This window comes from Rana temporaria, chromosome 6, assembly GCF_905171775.1.
Source record: "Rana temporaria chromosome 6, aRanTem1.1, whole genome shotgun sequence".
NCBI lineage: Eukaryota > Metazoa > Chordata > Amphibia > Anura > Ranidae > Rana > Rana temporaria.
Genome location: NC_053494.1, coordinates 102,358,767 through 102,378,116, shown reverse-complemented (window position 1 = coordinate 102,378,116; position 19,350 = coordinate 102,358,767). Strand labels below are relative to the sequence as shown.

At 39.9% G+C, this 19,350-nt stretch overlaps 1 protein-coding gene across 2 annotated transcripts in view; it reads left to right on the top strand.

Annotated features, from left to right (window-relative positions):
* Nucleotides 1-16,234, top strand: part of LOC120943665 — a 39,698-nt gene extending 23,464 nt beyond the window's left edge. The window contains exons 2-7 of one of the 2 annotated variants that reach the window (XM_040357084.1): nt 6,166-6,222; nt 6,318-6,386; nt 6,850-6,903; nt 10,177-10,649; nt 10,762-10,892; nt 13,488-16,234. In XM_040357084.1, coding sequence (XP_040213018.1) covers nt 6,166-6,222; nt 6,318-6,386; nt 6,850-6,903; nt 10,177-10,649; nt 10,762-10,892; nt 13,488-13,876 — 1,173 coding nt within the window. In that variant the 3' untranslated portion in view covers nt 13,877-16,234. Of the gene's footprint in view, nt 1-6,165; nt 6,223-6,317; nt 6,387-6,849; nt 6,904-10,176; nt 10,650-10,761; nt 10,893-11,003; nt 12,030-13,487 lie in introns of those variants that run through there. The other variant, XM_040357085.1, reaches the window with a different exon arrangement.
* The last annotated feature ends 3,116 nt before the right edge of the window (nt 16,235-19,350 follow it).

Sequence of the window (19,350 nt, the reverse complement as noted above, 5' to 3'; positions counted from 1 at the left end):
TCCATTATTACCAAGATGTGCTGGTGCCCTCTAGTGTACTTCAGTAAGGGGCCAACCAAGTCCATGGGGATCCTCTCAAAAGGGACCTTGATAATGAGCAGGGATACCAACGGACTGCGTAAATGTGGCATGGGTGCAGTAATCTGATACACTGGACAGGAAGAGCAGTACAATTCCACTTCTTTAGTGATCCTAGGCCAATAAAACCTCTGGGTGATCCTCTCTCGGGTTTTTTCCGTTCCCAAATGTCCCCCAAGAATGTGCCCATGGGCCAGTTCCAAAACCATCTTGCGGTACGGTTTAGGCACTACCAGTTGCTCAATGGTGTCCTCTATCCTCTGTGACACTAGATATAACAGGTCCCTTTCAATAATGAAGTAAGGGAGGGCAACCCTCTCGTCAGGGTTAACTAACTCCCCTTCTATCTTTACTACATTCTCCCGGGCTCTTAGCAATGTGGGGTCCCTCAATTGCTCAGTGACAAAATTTTCTCTGTGCACCTCAAGGTCATCAAACCCTATGGGCCGCTGTTCCTCTTCTGAGGTAGCAGGCTCCTTCCTAGGGACTGGTGTTTCCCCTGCTAATACTGAGAATGGAAACTCAGGAGAATCCTCACAGTTATAGGTTTCTGGAGTAGATGGTTCAGACTCAGAAGAACCACCTACTGGGGAATCTGGGCAGTCCCAGAGTTCCCAGAATTTTGGGAAATCCCTTCCCACAATGGCGTCATGTGGCAGTTTGGGAACTAAACCCACCTGGTGACACAAGTAACCAAGGGAGGTTATAAAGGAAACCGTAGTCACCAGATATTCTTGAGTGTCCCCATGTACACAAACTACAGCCATTTTCCTCGGATGTAAGGTTTTTCCCACCACTAGATCACTTTTCACCAAGATGACCAGGCTACCTGAATCCAACAATACCACAACATTTTTACCATCTAAGCACATTCTATATAAAGGTTTCTCATTTTCCTTTACTGCAGTGCATGTGGTTGCAAAAAGGGACTGTCGTCTCTCTGTCAGAAAGTCACACTGCATGGGTTCATCACCCGCTGGGCAAACCGCTGCTACATGTCCCTCTTCCCGGCAACGGTAACAAATCAACCTTCTGGTCCTCTCCTGTGGGATGGGTCTTCCAGGCCGCTCTCGCCAAACATTAGCAGTAGTCCCGATAATTCCTCTAGTACCTCTCTCTACCCCCATCCCTTGACAGAGTTTCTGGCTGCAGCCATTTCCTAGCCAAATGGATGAGGTCATATATCTGCGACCGAGGTTGCCTCCTCTGCTGATAACTCCAATTGTGGACCCGCTGAGCACGGACATCCAGGGTTACACCGAAACATGCCAATATTTCCTCTTTTAATCGAACATAGTTTTTTGCGTCTGCAAGCTCCAAATCGAAATATTCCTTTTGGGCTTCTCCACATAATAGCGGGGCCACTAGTCCAGCCCACTGGTCTTTAGGCCAACTCGCTCTTTCCGCTGCTCTCTCAAACGTGGTCAGAAACATCTCAGGGTCCTCATCTGCAGTCATCTTTGGCAATAAGTGTCGTACCTGAAAAGTCGGTATGTTACTGACCTGACTCCCAGCCTCGGTCTGCTGTCTCTGAAGCTGTTTCATGATGGCCTCCATTTGCTGCTGGTGTCTCTGTTCCAAGCCTGCAATGCTTTCTCGTGAGCTGCAAGGCTCTCTTGGTGAACCTGTTGATGAGCTGCCATGCTCTCTTGGTGAGCTTGTTGTTGAGCTGCGTGAGCCTGTTGTTGAGCTGCCTGAGCCTGTTGTTGAGCTGCCATGCTCTCTTGGTAAACCTGTTGTTGAGCTGCGTGAGCCTGTTGTTGAGCTGCAAGGCTCCGCTGCAAACCTGCATTCGTCTGCTGTTGATTTGCATTTGCTATAGCCAGCTGTTTTAGTATCTCCTCCATTTTGGGTTTACTTTAACTGTCCACGGCACTCCACCATGTGTAAGGGGTTAGCTCGGTAGTGGGGTGTGTGACCCCTTGGATGGTTTCACCACACACTGAATTTATACAGACAGGCAGTCGAAGACGGTTGAAAACAAAGATTTTGGTTTATTCTTCCATCTTGCTGGAAACAAGTGCAAGCATCCAAACAGCATAAACAAAATCAAACATAAAATAAACCCTGGCCACTTGGGGCATCTATCTTCACCACACAGGAACCTATCTAGGAAGTCTGGCACAGCCTAGTGCTGGGCAGACATTGCTGGTCATACAGCAGAAAAACAATAGTCTTTTGATTTTTATCACACAGAAAAATCAATCCTCTCCTCACCTCCTCAGAAGACTTTCTGGTACTGCTCTCCTTACTCACAAAGACTCAGGATGCAGCAAATTCAGTGGTAATCCTATGGACTACTTATAGAGGCCTTAATTGCCTCATTCTGAACAGCTGGAGTCTTCCAACGGCCTTTAGCCTTTTCTGGCTACATTTGCAGCCGACGCCTAATAACAATTGGTGTATTGTCTAAACAAGGCAGAAATGTATGTCCCGTCTGTGACAACACCCACAGATTTACCTGACTTCCTGTCACATAAGGCACAGTTGGGTAAGATTTTATGGATACCACCACAGTATAGAGCGTTAGATGAGAATGCGTATGTAATGACACGAAACGCACTTAGAACTTGAGATTTATTTCACAAACAAGGAAAATGGAAGTATGATTCACCATTGATCCCACTTAGGGAAACAAATTATTTTTCACCGGGCAAAAAGAAAATTATTTGGGGAGTGGATAAAAGATGAAAATGCACTCCTAAAAGATATAATGGAAAAGGTTAAGATATGCACAATACAATAATTAAGGCGCAAGACAGAACTGATGGTGATAGATGAATGGCGGTATTTCCAGCTGAAGCATTTTGTCACAACATTGCCTCAACTAATAAGATCAGGAGAGGATTTATAACCTTTGGAGCATTTGTGCATAGCAAAGAACACAATAAATGGTATCTCCCGGATATACAAATAATTGGTGGCAATGGAACGAACAAAATTTTGAGGGTGGTACACTAAAACAGTTAAAATTAACTGTAAATGTCTGACAAAATCGTATATAACACCAGACAAAGCACATAAATATCAAATAGGGAAATCACCATATTGTTGGCGAGGATGCAAAGTAGTGGGAACTATGACCCACATTTGGTGGGATTGCCCCAAAATAAAAAATATTGGAGAGAGGTGTTGCAATTAATAAAAGAGATTATTAATATAGAAATACCAGAAGAGTCCAATAAAACAGTATAAGAATTTGTGATACCTCATCTGATGATTGCAGCCAAAAATTTGATACCAAGACATTGGCAAGAAATGGAAAGCCCTACAGTAAGAGATTGGATTAACCAACTACAACTGAAAGAGAACCCCTGGCTAATGAGTCACACTTTCATGAGAAAGTCAGCCTCTGGCTTAAAAAGAAAAAAAAATTACCAATGTAAATATAGGTACTGCGGTCGGTAGTGATTATCACACCTAAATGTTTAAAGGTGGTCACTACCTTAATAGATGTGGCAGAGCTAAGTAAAGGAGGACTTTATTTTATCAATGGGTAATAATACAGATGTACTCCAATCCAATAGTAGTCCTGAAAAGTGACTTATACTCTACCTAGTAGAGAAATTATTTATACATGTCTCTTGCGCTGTATTAACTTGTTCCATCAGATTATTCTCACATTCATTTATATTTGCCTAAACACCTGAGATTTGTTGAACTAGTAGCCCACAGAGATACTCCTTCAGTCTGGGTTCACACCTATGTGAATTGGTTGCGGCTTACACCGCATCCAATTTGCAGGACATTTAAAAAAAAAAAATATTTGAATGAGGCTGGTTCACATATCGTTGGCGCATTAGCACTCCACATTGCCCAAAAATAGTGTGCGTTTTCTAGGCAGTGCGGTCCGGCTCAGGTGCCAATTCAGGTCCATTATCTTCTATGGGAACGCATCTGATTCGCAGATGCGTTCCGTTGTGAACATGAATTCTCTCCCCCTTCTCACTACACCTCCCCCTGCTCAGCTGATCCACAGCTACAATGGAGAGGCACCGCTGAACAGCTGCCTTTTCTCTTCGCACAGAGAACGGAGCCGGAATTCGCACCGGACTGGTGTGAATCCAGCCTCAGGGAATCCCATATTTCTAACAGAGAAATTGTAGAATTATTCCACTCCAAAAAAATCAAAGAGATCAGAGTGAATAGAGGAGAACTTTCTCAACAAACTTAAGCAACTTAGGCAATTAGGGTTTTGTCTCTAAGGCCCCTTTCACACTGGGGCGGGAGGCGCGGTGGCGGTATAGTGCCGCTAAAAATAGCAGCGCTATACCGTCGGAATTGCTGTGGGATTCAGCCGCTAGCGGTGCGGTATTAACCCCCCGCTAGCGGCCGACAAAGGGTTAATACCGCCCGCAATGCTCCTCTCACTGCTCCAAAGATGCTGCTTGCAGGAGATTTTTTTCTCTCCTGCCAGCTATAGCTTCAGTGTGAAAGCCCTCGGGCTTTGACATTGAGAATGCTGGGCAGGAGTTTTTCAGGCAGTATTTAGGCGCTGTTTTTGGCGCTGTACCGCCTGATAAACTCCTATGTGTGAAAGGGGTCTAAGGAAGAGAAGCCTCTCCATTATTTTTTTTAAATTGTACTACCAATGGAGAACATTCAGAAAATTCCACAAGCAATATATTTATTATTATGATCTTTTGTAGACAATGTTGTATGTCTTCTAGAGAAGCAAGAATATATATATTTTTCCTTTAGGGTGTTTTATGTACCATATATCCATTTTGTACATTCCTTTGCCTTTTGCACTGTTGAATTAACCCCATTTCTCATTGGAAATTGAACTAGCAAATCTTTATTTTAAGACCTCTTTCACACAGGTGAACTGATCCCCTGCTGAATTTGAGTGGAACACAATGTCAAATGTTTTGCATCCTTATCTGTTCATTATTTTTACTGCATTTTAAAACCAAAGCTTTTTGGACTCATATTAGATCACTGGATGTCAACAAACGTGTGTCCATTTAGATGGGACTACCTGAGATCCTTCACCCTTAGAGCCACAAAAATGGAAAAGGATGCAGACCTTTTCCATTTTATTTTTCCGGACCTGGATGGACTTGCAGGGATTTGAATGTAAATTGACTTAGGTCCATTTAAATCTGAACGCTAATAGACTAACTAACTGACCTTACGATCAGGTCCATCTGAAAAACTTGATTGGACCACCCATGTGAAAGGAACTCAACAATAAGATAGTTACATAGTTAATCTGGTTGAAAAAAGATGACGTCCTTCCAGATCTCAACCCAGAGAATTTTTTTTATCATTTATCTATCATTTTTTCTAAAACCCATCGTTAACAAAAATAAATATTGCAACTTTTGTACCTCTTAGTTTGGGGATTTTACTTGTGGCTGAAATGTTTTGAATGTCTTGGAAACTTGAGTTATGGTAGTTTTTTGTGTACCTCATTCTCAACATCTGCAGTTTGTGGGACACTAGTGAAATTGGAAGCATAAAGGTGAATTGGAGTAATTTGCCCTTTCAGGTGACCAAAGTGGGTGGAGTTTTTAATTTCCTGCAGTGAGTTGATACCTTTAGTATTCCAAAACCCCGACATATGAGGAATGGCGGATACAGGTAAATGATGCATTGTTAAAGGAATGGCAGGTGTATAAGAACAGGGGTTTAGCAAATCAATTTAATGAAATGGGGGAACCATGGTGCATGCTACCAGGGCTGACACCATATATTTTGGGATCAGATTGAAATATAAAGGTCAATAGACAATTCACTAGCTATAGATTAGTTAAGGAATGATAGCTAAAATAGGAATAATTGGTATGGAGGATTCATGAAGGAGGGGGGTATGCTGGTAACGGATTTAGTTGGGCCCAAAGGAGGGAGAAGGGAAAAGGAAAGAGAAATGTATTTAAAAAAAAAAAAGATTTTTTTTGTAATATGTTATTGTTATATGTATTTTGTTTTTTTTATGTGTGTTTCATGATGTGATTGTGATGTAGGAAACATTTTAATAACAAGAGATTGAAAAAAAAAGTCTTCTGTTCATAAGATCATCAGTGTCCCTGCCAATGTGCCATTCCTGAAGCCAGCGTGCACTAATTTAGCATATCATTGCAGATTGACAGCTCTATCCCCAAGTGTGAACTGAATGATGTGACAAGTGCTGCTAAAGAGGTATCTTTTTTTAATATAAGTGAAGTGCATTACATTTCAGTTCACAAATCTCTCTCTTTCTTGTAACAAACTGTTTTGTGTTTTTTTGGCCATAGATGTCTCAAGATAATCCTCAGCCAAAGAAGAGCACAGTGGGAAGCCAAGATAGATCATCATCCCGAGAGGTAAATGGTGTTGTAATATTCCTAAAGCTTGTCAATATTTTTTTCTGTGAACGTATTTTTTATAAAATCTGTATGTTTTCTGTGTGTTTTATGCAGACTACAGGTGTTTTTTTTTCTCATTGCTCTTTCTTTACTGCACTTTCTTGCCCATTTTCTATATGTGTGTCTCCTTTGTATCCGCGTTCTCATTATTTATTACCTGTTATCACTTTTACCTCCAGTGTTTGTCACATTTCTTCCCCCCTTTCTACAAACTCACCCATTCTCTTTGTTATTTTTTTCCCATCTTTATCTCTCCCTTCATCTTTATTTCTGCACGCTCTTTTCCTTTCACTGTACCTTTCCTCTCTCCTTTGCTCTTTGCTATCTTTTCACTTGGTTTCCTCTTTGTCCCTCTTTCCTCCTCTGTCATTTTACCCCTCAAGTTATGCTGTTGACATTAATTTATAATTTTTTTTTCCAGAAAAAGTCACTGTATTCAAACATTGGACTCCACACAGAAAATAGAAACAGACAGGTGTGTACTGCAATGTTCCTCCTTGTCTGAGCTGAATGAAAACCTTTTCTGATAGTAATAGGGGGGCAGCTGGGGGTGGCCCACATTTTTTCTAATGTAACAGTGGTGAAGCACAGACCTTTCATTGTGTCTGTGTCAGTCTTATTATAAATGTACAAATGTATGCACGTGCAAATGCATAACTCCTCAGTGCAAATATGAACAAAAAAAACGCCAAAAGGATCAAAACTCAACCAAAGTGTTTGCAAATGTGAAAGATAAGGGAAATTATAAGTGTGACATAATCTTATACAAGTCCATAATCCAAAAGTCTATATTCCTCCATAATTGTAAAGGATAAACACGGTCAGCATCAGCAGATTCTTTCCAGGTGGCAGGATTGGGGCTACTCCCGCTTGCAGACTCACATACAGTATATGTAAAACATAAATGAAAAGCGAAACAGTGCCACCGACTAAGGGGGAGATTTACTAAAACTGGTGCACACAGAATCTAGTGCAGCTGTGCATAGCAACCAGTCAGCTTCTAGGTTGTATTGTCAAAACTTAATTGAACAAGCTGAAAGTGGTTCTATTTTTTTTTTTACCTCCACCACCTCTTCACATAAAGCTTGAAATGTTTTGTGTAGTTCTGCTTCCTCAGGAGCAGAAGGTGCAAAGATACAAATGCTACAATAACATTGACTGGAGGAATTATCCCAGATGTGGTATATCTCATGGTAAGTAGTAGATGAAAAGTCCGGATCCCATAAGGCAACAAGCATCAATAAATATATAGAAGAGTCTAGATATAAGCATGAAGAGCAGCCCTCATAATAAATGCAGGAATCCCAATCCGGCAGTGAGCTTCCCTGCACAGATTCAAACAGGAAAGCCTTACTTTAAGTCCACTCAAGGTTCTCATTTTTAACTAAAGCCCTGATGAATGGGGAGTTTCTTTGACCCCCAATTGCTCTGGCTGTCTTTTAACACAATATCAATACATTAATTTGGACTTGTGTCTTTTGGTCTGGTGCTCCTTCCATATATGTACATGTTTTTCTAGTAGCTATGGCCTAAATGAACACTTTTCCAGACATAAAAATCCAGACAGACAAAAAAAAAACACTGGAAAAATAAGTTGGCCATACACAACTAGATTTTCTCTTGTTTAGCCTGTGGCTGAACGAGAGTAAATCAATCAATCCCCTCATCCATGCTGAACAGGCATATTCACAGTTGCCTGAGAAAAAAGAACAGAAACTGCATGTGATAACATGCAGTCACTGTTTGGCCAATAATTTCTACCATGGCATTTGTTGAGCTGGGTGGTGTTGCAAGGACTTAAATTGTGAGCGGTCTATGGCGTCACAGCTGGTGATCTGAGATCTGCTTTTAGTTTACATGTATTTAAAGGGGAAGGGGAGGGGAGGGTGACTACTTTAAAAATAACTTTTAATACTTTCTAAAATGCATTCACAACAAGGTAAAAATGTGGTTGTTGAAGAGCATCATAACTCCCCTAATTGTTCAAGATCAGTAGCAGCTGTAGCCAAAGTGGAAGTTAATGGTAACTTACCTACTTCTTACCTCAATAACAGAAAGGTAATTTACTCCTACAAAAATGTATTGTATATAAATTGTCCAAATTAACTTGTTTATTGAAATGTATAAAATCTCTTGTGCAGCTATCACCTTTGTGACAGCTAAAGCTCATCATATATACCCATCCTTGTCTCCATGCTTTATGTTGTTGTGAAATCACTTTGGAAAACAATACCGCCAACCCAGCATTTCTAGCTGTGGCAATCTTGAGTATGGGCAGACAATTCCCAAAGCCTTTACTTCCTGGGTACCACCTGCCTTTAGCTTAGGTATGCAGGCAGGAGTGTGCGTACTTAGCTGAAATAGCCCCTCCCCCCTCCTCCAGAGGAAAGAAAAAATCCCCCGTCATTTTGGCCTAGACCAGAAACAAAAGGTGCAACTGAAGAAATGTAAAAATAAAAATTAAAACAAGTATATATAATATTTCTTCTTATCTTGTTACTAATTCTAGCAGCATAAAGATTAAAACTAGTTAATGTTGATTGGGAGTAAAGTTTGCTTTAATTTCAATGATAAAACCTGGCTGGTTGTTGTCATTGTGGTTGATTTACTAGTGGGAGAGTATAAAATCTGGTCAGCTTCACATAGAAACCAATCAGCTTCCTTTTTTTTTTTGTCAAAGCTTAAAGTAAGAATTTTGGCTTTTAAAAAAACAAAAAGACAAACATGTCATACTTACCTGCTTTGTGCAATGGTTTTGTACAGAGCAGCCCCCATACTCTTCTTCTTGTTTGAAAGTAAAAACGGTATAGTGCAGTGCTAAATCAAGTGATTGAAAAGAGTAGGGCTCCTGCTGTTCAGACAAAAGCTGATAGCGGAGATTCTAAAGTTCAAAAAAACATATAAAAAATTAATCTAATAATGACACTCAATGTGACTGATACGTTATAAACTATAACACATTTACATGAAACAAAGTATGTCAGCATACACACTTTTCAAAATGAAACGCGTCGGGACCGACTCTGCCAAAGCCACTGCGATTATTTGATTTACATGCTTTTAACACCTTCTCAAATGTGAGTGTCCATTTTTATCAATGTACTATTTGGATGAATTGCCTTTGAGTTTTGGTCACTACATCCTTGGTTGAGACCTATTGGCGACAATAGTGTGATGGACCTCTGCTTCATATGTCCACATTGGAAGCTGTGTATGCTGACATACTTCTCACCCGGGTGTATGCCTAGTTGGGTTCAACGTGTCTGGTAAGCAGTCTGTTATGCACCCCCCCCCCCCGCTCTATCCTCATTGGCTCACTGGGTTTGACTGATAGCAGAAGCTATTTTAATTTTTTTTGCTTATAGCCTTCTAAGGCTTGGTTCACACTGTTGTGCAGAGCGATTCGCAGCAGGGGGTCCGGTGCGTCCCTGTTCTCTGTTTCAGGGGTCGAATTGGGGGTCCGAATGTTTGACTGAATTCGGACGTGAAATTGATCAGAATACGCACAGGACTCTTCTGCAAATCGCTCCGCAACCATCCCAGAGCTGTGTGAACCTGCTCCATTGAGAGCCATTTACAGTCTCCTGACATGTGAATTGGATGAGGGGAAACTTGCATCCAATTCTCACTAGAGCGAACCCAGCCTTAGTGTCTTCTTGATATATGTCATTTTTTAAATATTTGTAAAAACATCTTAAGAGAGCATTTGATGTAACATTTAAAAGCTTTCTTATCAATGTTTTTTCAGACGGCAACACAGTTAATTCCAATTGTAGACACTTGTAGAATTGAAACCACTCTTGCACAAATTGGAGAAAATAAAGTGGTTAACACCTCAAGAAAAGCAGCAGTAGGACATAGGAACATCAAAAGGCGAGCTAATGAGGACAACGATATATCTGATTTTGAGAGGGAACTAATGAATGAAAAACATCACAGGAAAAAGAAACCTCTGGACCCTAGACATCGCCTCAGAAATGCAAAATTTACTGCACAGGAAAACTTGGTCCTTGTGGAGAATCTAATACCGGTTTTTCATAAACTCGCTGGCAACAACTTGGCCACCACAGATCCTGCCTGGAAGCATGCAGCCTGGCTAAAAATCACTGCTGCAGTCAATAGCTTGGGTGTTTATCCTAGGCACCACGAACATGTCAAAAAAAGATTTCATGACATTAAATTTGCTTTGAGAAAGAAAATGTCAGATGAACAGCAAAGCAGGTAATTCACATTTTCAAATAATCCTTATATTATACGTAATTTCTTATTTTGTTTTTGTTTATTTTTTTAATTACCTAAAAGTTTCCTCTCACTTTTTCTTATTTGTCTGTAGGAGATCAGGTGTTGGTATACTAGGAAATAAAATATTCTATCATGACTATGAGGAATTGCTAAAACCATATATTTATAAGGAATCATTTATTGGAATAGACGGAGGCTATGATTCCTCAAAACATATTAAAGGTAAGTTGCACAATAACTTTGTTTTGCTTTTTTTTTTTAACCTTAATATTTAAACATGTCAATGTACTTTCTTTTTTTTTTATTATTATTTCTTGAATATTCCTTTACCAGGTACTGTCTTCATCAATTATTGCATTAGCCATATGAGACCCGATGCACACTACGTTGCCCAGCAGTGTTTTCATGACTTCCAGGAGTCGGACATGATAGATTGTGCTTTTGTAAGCACTCTACAGAAGATGTCCTGTAAAAGTGGAGCATTTCCTTGCCTCCTTTAGCCTCCTCAAGCCTCTCTATTGGTCCATAAAGCTAACAGTTGCATTAAAGGAGACCAATAAGACACATAGGGTGATGATAGGGGTTGCATGACTGAGCTTCACTTTCACAGGAAAAAATCTCAAGCTTGTTCTCAGCCCCTATCTGTGGATCCACTTAACGTTTTGACATGAAGTTTTCACTGAAGGTAACCTCTGCTTACGGTTTGTTAGTTTTCCTATAGAGGCAATTTACAGAGCTAAGTTAATTTTATGTCCAGAATTCCTACATTACTGGAAACCATACAAGCCAACAATTATGCAAGCTGTGATAGCAGCTATTTTTTTTTTCTTTATCCAAAGACAGAAGTACAGAGAACATATCATACAGTAATGTTTGCACGTATCACAGGGGGTATAACAAGAAAATCTTACAATACTGTGGGAACCAAGACCACCCCATCTGGGACACAAATAGGGTCAACAAAATAACAAAAAAGAACAAGGTAAACGGATTCAGTTGGTAAAAAGGAAACAAAAAGAATTGTAGGGTTCCCTATACCCTGCTTTTTTTTCAGATCGGAGTAAGTGGTCGATCCCAGGCAGCTGATTACGTAATATAAACAGAAGATTGCAGGAGGAGAAAAATAAAAAGCAGATTAGCGGCATCTGTCAAAGGGACATCAGTCCGGATCACGGAGAGCCATTGATTACAAGGAGGATGAAAGAGCAGGGAAAACACTCTCTCTTCACTCCTCGTCCCCCCCATTGCCCCCTATTGATGCCAGGGTTTAGGACCAGAGTTAACGTACCATAGACACATACTCACTGGAGTATCTAAACTCATGCCAGTAATACCATTTCTTAAGAAATGTCTCTCTTAGGCCCCGTACACACGTCCGAGAAACTCGACGGGCAAAACACATCGTTTTGCTCGTCGAGTTCCTTGTGAAGCCGCCGAGGATCTCGGCGAGCCAACTTTTCCCATTGACTAACGAGGAAATAGAGAACATGTTCTCTTTTTGGCCCGACGAGATCCTCGTCGGTTTCCTCGGCGAAAAGTGTACACACGACCGGTTTTCTCGGCAGAATATGTCTCCCATCGAGTTTCTTGCTGAATTCTGCCGAGAAAACCGGTCGTGTGTACGGGGCCTAAGGCCTTTCTCGGTTGCCATCAAGTCTTCCAGCTCAATGATTTGATTAGTAACAAAAGGTGGTATCCTAGGACAACATTATTAAATTCCAATATTGCACCATTCTGTGCACATCATCATACCCAGTCCAAATATCAAAACACAAAGTAGGTATAAAACCTCACTTCAAATGGTAAAATATATATCATTTTTATATTATCATTTTAGGTTGTGTTTTATTCCCACTTTTGTAGGAACTCCTATACCCCTACTTTGTTTTTTCACATTGATTTAATTAACCTTCTTTAGCCACAGATACCGAGGGTGCCTGTGTTTATTTCCAAAAAAGAGTGCAGCTATTATGCATTGTAGTAAAGATATGCATCCCTGATTTCTATTGTACTGTGTTTTTTAAAATGTAGATCATAGAGTGGAAAATCTGGTGCAGTTGTGCATGGTAGCCAATCTGATTTTACCTTCAGCTTCTTCATTTAAGTTTTGATCAAAAAATAAAAATAAACTGGAAGCTGATTGGTAATTATGCAGAGCTGCACCAGATTTTGCACTCTCCAGTTTTAATAAATCAACCCCACTGAGTATTACCTGTTTGATATTTGCCTAGTTAAAATACCTGTCAGTTTTTTTTTTGCCACATGTATGCCATTGGGGTGATTGCCATTAATTTCCTGTCCATTAGACACAAATTGAAGTAAGAGAAAATATCCCCAAAGTATATGGTGCCAGCTAAGAGCACATTACCTTCAAAAGGGTTGATTTACTTTAGGCAAATAGGCTGTGCACATGCAAGGAAAAAAAATGCATTTTTGTTTGCACATGATTGATGGAAGTCAACAGAGCTTCTGATCATTTACTAATCTCTGGAGTAACTGCTCTTGCAAAGTGCAACTGCAGTTTGCAAAGTGCACAGCCTATTTGACTTTAGTAAATCAGCACCAAAGTGTCCCAAATACAAAATGTACCCGCTTCCTGTTATGAAGAGAAATTTTTGATTTTCGCTCAGTTTTAGTCCCGGTAAAAAGGGTCACTAGGACAAATAGAGAGAAAGTGGGTCTCCCCAGCAGAAACACGGACAGCAATAAAACTCTGATAGGGATTATAACTTTACTACACCATCCAAATAATTTTGGCTTCATACACTTTAATGAATTTGAAAATGAACCACTCCATTTTTGCTATTCCCTAAACAGAGCAACCTGGAACATTACTGTTGTACTCCGAAAACTCAAGTGAGAGTGGACTTTCTGTAACTGGTCAGGGGTTAGATCTGGACACAGATGAAGATGACAACACCACAAACATGGATGCCCCCATAACTTTTTATCAACAGCACTCTTCTCACTCTCTAGTTGGTAACTCCTCTGCAGCAGAACCTTTTACTAACTGTGCTAACTCTGTTGCAACAGAAAGTGCTGGAGTATCTGATTCTGATGTTACAGATACTGCTGTTCCTCCAGCTCCTCCATTACACAGACATACAGTATATGGTACAAGAAATATGGATCATCAGCAGTATGTGTTTGATGTTCCACAAAGTGAAAGATTGCAGGACAAAAAAAAAGCCATCGCAAATGTTTAATGAGTAGACTTGACGTTTTAAACAATCACCTCGCCAAATTTAATGGCTTGTATGAGCAACAAATTGCAACCACTCAGATCTATAGACAGCAACAATTAAATTTCATGTGTAGACAAAATGAACTGCTCACAGAACAGTTATCTAAGTTGGACTCATTAGCCACTCTACTTGGTGAAAGGAACAACAGCAGCAACATCTGAAATACTAAAGTCTAACAAAAAACGAATTAACTTATGTTATTAATGTTTTGTTAACCTTTCCAATGAAAGTTAATGCACATTGCTTGTATAGGAGCTGTTTTTGTATTGATTCTTGTTCATTTTAATTGCATAACATTATATTAATATAATAAATTGTTTACAGCAATATTTAAGGTGAATGATGTGGGCTCACTGTTCTTAGGCCCATAGTACAGAAAATCCTAACATATCTTCAGGGGACATTGAATTCCAAAAATGTGTTTCTTTTGTGCTAAACTAGTAACTATTCGCCAAATATGAAACAACACAATTTCCCATCTAGTAGGAAGTTGCTGAGGGAAGGAGAAAGGGAGGGAAGGAGGTCCGCCCTCAACCGCAAAAATGTTGGCAACTGTTTGTGTAAATAGAGAAATCCAGGTATTAGGTGTCACAGTGCGCTCTAAGGATTACCTTAAGGTGCTTACACTATGGATCGCAGGGCAACCTTAGAATGTGGGTTAGGTCATGATTTTACTGCTACTCGGACACCACACACAGATTATCATTACTTTCCTTTTCTACACTAAATGTGATAAGTAACAATACAAAAAGAAGGGCATAGATCTTAATTCGTTTTCTGCATAGCAGTTAATGCTGCCATGGATATAGATGTGCACAGTATTATTCAGTTTGTGTTTATTCGATTACATGCCCTTAGCACGTAATTATAGTTTTCTTATAATTTGTATTTGCAATAACAGGTACTTTATCCTTTTACGCATACAATTTCTGTTGGCCATTGTGACTTTTTTTTTAAAAAGTTGATGGCTACCCATTGTAATTCTGTATTTTACTTCAGACTGGGGTTGGTGTTTAAGCTTGGATATGCAACATGTATCGGGCCACTCTTCGTCTTAACCTGCTCGTCTGCCTTTTTCTTGATATTTTTTTAATAAATAAAATAAAAAACGACAGGGCATGAGAATTCACGTAAGCTCATGCATTATTAGTAAGCATAGCAATTACATGTGTAACAAAGTCATCTTTTTAAAGACAATGCTAAATTATATGCTCATGTAAGGTTAGTAGTTTACAATGGGCTGCATAGCTTCACTTGATATCTGCTAATATGAACACTTTTTACTCTTATTTAAAATAGTTCAGATCTGTGCACAAAACACCATACAATGGGGACACTATTTCTTAATATTCTATATAATAAGTTGGAATAGATACTTTAATTTTTGCACTAAGCAATGGGTTCATAGTCTTTTTAAAGTAAACCAATTCTTTGCTTATTCAGGGCAAGGAAACAGGCTAAATTTAATCCCTCCTCCTCAACAGCACATTTCCAGCTGGGAAAAGAGGCACCACCTTGTGTAAAGTTGTAGCTTAAATACGACTATGGACATGTGTGATAGTGTTGACTGAACCAACACAGTCACATATAGTGGGTCACATGCTTTGCCATACCTGAAAAGCATACGCTGCTGGAAGGGGAGATTAGAAAAAATTCTATTTTCTTTATCGTCTATTGAGGGACCCAGAAACTCTTAGAATTTTTAGACAGTCAGATTGTACAGCCACCTACAGGAGAAATGGACCGTGATAACAAAAAAATCTGTTGGCTAGTACAGGATAACCCTGCCCACAACGCTTACATTTTTTGTTAATGTTCTCAGGAGAGTTCATGTGTTTCCTTTCAACGCTTTGGAGCTTCGGACAAATTGGCTGTTTCTGCAGTGTTGGACTGTCCTGTTGGAGGGTCACCTTATCCAGGTTCAGTCAGACAATGCTACGGTGGTCTCGTGCATTATCCATTTGGGAGTGACTAGAAGTCTCACCATAGCAGGAGAAGTAGATTGATTCCTGTCCTGATCTGACCTTCCCGTTCTATATTTGTCTGCCAGGAGTACACAGACCAGGGAGCGGTCCCTACACTTGAAGTTCTGTCAAGACCTGTATCCCTAATAGGGGGCACCAGATGTGGCTCTCCTCATTTTTAGATTCAACAGATAGGTTTGTCCTCCAGGTAAGGGATCCTCTAGTGCTAGCAGTAGATGCTTCAGGGACTCTGTGGGATCAGAATACACATCTTTTTCTTCATTTGCTTTGGGTGATAGAAAGAGCTTTCCAGTAATCCTCATTGCTCCGTGTAGATCCAGGTACATGCGATAAATTGGCCTGGTAAGACACCTAGCAGAAACTTCATGGGCCCTGTCAAAATGTAAAGATCTTTTGTCTAAAGGACTGTTTTTGCCATTGTGCTTCACTGTGTCTGGTTTTAACAGTTCTAAGGGGCATCTTGGAATTTGTGTTTCATACTATGATGAGAGCTAGAAAGACTGAATCAGCGTTTGGCTCTCAGAATTTTCTAAGGCCAGGTCTCTGCCTGCTCTGTTTTGCTTCAGTGACCATTGTCTTTCACTCTTTGAATTAGATCTTTGTCCAGGGGGTCACCTAGTTACCACTCTTTGTTCCCCTGTGAGTCCATGGCATCTAAATCGGACATTCCGATCTGCTTTGACCACAGGTGGTGCTATTTTGTAGCCATCACTACTGCAGGATAAATGTCTAAACTGGTGACCTTTTCCTGCAAGGAAATTATTTTTCCTAGGGGCAGGGTGGACTTCCTTTTTGCCCTAGGTAGTTTTGGTCTTTCAACTCAATCAGAACAATATTCTCCCACCCCCCTCTCTGCTTCCAGTTTACTAAAGAAAATTTATATCTCCATTGCCTGCGTGTGGATTCCTATCTCTCAACCCATGCTTTTTCAGAAAGGCCGATTTTCTTTTTGTTTTTCAGATGGGCCCTTTAGAGTTTACCAGCTTTTCTTTTCTCCTTTGCTAGGTGTCTCAAGCTGACCATCCTATGATCTTCTAGTCTTAGGAATGGGTTCTACCCTTTCCTGTCAAGGCTTACGCTACTGGATTTGTGATTGCTTTTTTGCATCATTTGCTTTTTATGCTAAATCTTCTGTTTTCAAAACTTTTCAGAGCTCATGTCCAGCTTTATGCATTGGGTCCTTGAGGCAGCTCCCTAATTTTAATTTTTTTTTCTTTAGCCTGTTGGCTTTCGTTACAATTTCCCCCCTCTGTTGGACTGCTTTGGATGATCCGACTGTCTAAGATTTCCTATCGGATAAAGAAAACAGTTTATTTTCACATAATATAAATCTTTTTGTTGGCCATTGAGGGACTAAGCTCTGTCTTTATTTCATGCTCTTGGCAGAAATTCCTGACTATCTAAGAATTTGTGTTCTTCAATAGACTCCAAGAAAAGGATTTTATGGTATGTGCAAAAATCGTATTACTTTGTTCTGCATTGACAAAACTTTTTTTTTTTTTTTTGATGTTTGCACTTTCTGTGAGGAAAAAAAAAACAACCCTCAGGCGTGCACATTTACTTTATTTATACTTTTTTTAAATATAAGGTTTAAGTTAACTTTAATAGAATTGCAGTGTTTTACTGGTTTATTCTTTACATGTCCTTAAATGTACTGCATTAGATTTAGATTGCAGTGAATGTGACTGTCATATTTATTCGTTCGTCACCTTTTATCAGTTACTAATGTTGAGGAAGAATGTACATTTCATGAGCTTAACATTCAAAGAATGTGTCCTTTCGCAATTTGAGAAATTACACTTAGCTCTATAAGTGAAATAAATGAAACATATTTAAATTAAAGGATAAGTTCACCTTTTGTAACATGTTACGCCCATATTCAGGGTGTAACACGCCCCCCACTCCCCCCAGATCCACAATTTGACAGCTAGCTAGGATCTCCCCCCCCCCCCCCCCCCCCGGGCTGCGTCACTCATTCACAGTCCTCTGTGAATGGAAAACTACGAGTCCTGGCAGCCTTTGCTGCTGTCAGCTTGTAGTTTTCAATTAACTGCCAGGACGCTTTGCAGCGCTCTGGTAGTTCATGCTTCCTGTCAGATTATATCTGCTTGCCAGTACGATGTAAGGGCACAAAGATACACTGACAGGTCTGCAGGAAATGTGCATGACATCAGCAATCTGCTGATGGCTGGTGCAATGCTTTAGAGCCTCCAGCAACAAAAAATAATAAATACACATTTTTTACCTGCAAAAAAAATATATTTTTTTGTTAAAAGGTGAGCTTATCCTTTATATAAACTAGCACCCTTAAAGTAATATTAAACCCCAAACCAAAAATTTATTATTTTGTACCTTACCAATCATTAGATGTGGTGGCTGCATCAGTTTTCTTTTCGTTGGCTTTTTTCCCCTCTGCTTTCACCTAGTGATCTGGCCAGTAACACCTCCTGTATTAGTGAGACAAAACTCTGAAGGAATGAGCACAGGACACACAGCAGACAGTAGCATTGTCAGTCTGGGGAGGGGGTGTTAAATGTATTAGCAGATTTAGATACACTAACAAATTGAAACCAGGCTCCAGTTCACACTTTATAATCAGTTACATTTTATCCTTTGGGGATAAAGGTTTTCCATGAAAAAAATAAAAGCTAAATCATTATAATTACCCTTGCCAGTGTTAAGTGGTTTATCCCATCCATGTAAGCAGATAAATTATGCTGGAGAGCTTGTGAAAAACAATAGACTTGCTGGCTAGATCACCAGATAAATATAAAGGAAAGAAAGCCAAAAAAAAGGAAACAAATACAACCATCTCATCTAAGAATTGGTAACCTGCAATATAATAAATGCTTTCTTTTGGGTTTAATAATGCTTTAGCCCTGGTTCACAATGAATGTGTCTTCATTTAAAAGCACACAATTTCAAAGCCGCATGATGTCTATGCAAGTCGAACCTAAAATCGCTAAAAATAGTGCAGGAACTACTTTTTCAAATTGGTGCGGCATCGCAAAGTCGAAGTCACACAGTTCCATTGCCGACAATAGGGTGTGACTTGTCATGAAATTTGGATCTGTCAAACCGCATGACAAATCACACCGATGTGAACCGGGGCTTCATGAAACTAAGTCTTTGTGCTCACTTACTTCCTAAATTATGTCCAAGTCTCCCGTTTTTTTTGCACGGTACATTTGGAGGAGCTAGGGTGCCCAAAATCCATGCACTTTCTTATGCCAATGTCAGACACAGCTTGCATGGTTGATCTTGGATCCTTCTGCTCCAAAAAAACTTGTGCTTGCTTTTTGCCCACCAAATTCAAAGGGTGAAATCGCTGCCTATTAGAAATGCAAAGTTCTGAAAGACAGGGCTTCAGGTCAGCAATGGTTGGTTGGTATTGGTATACCAAAACACATGGATTTAGGGGATTCTGGGACTCTCCAAAATTTAATTCAA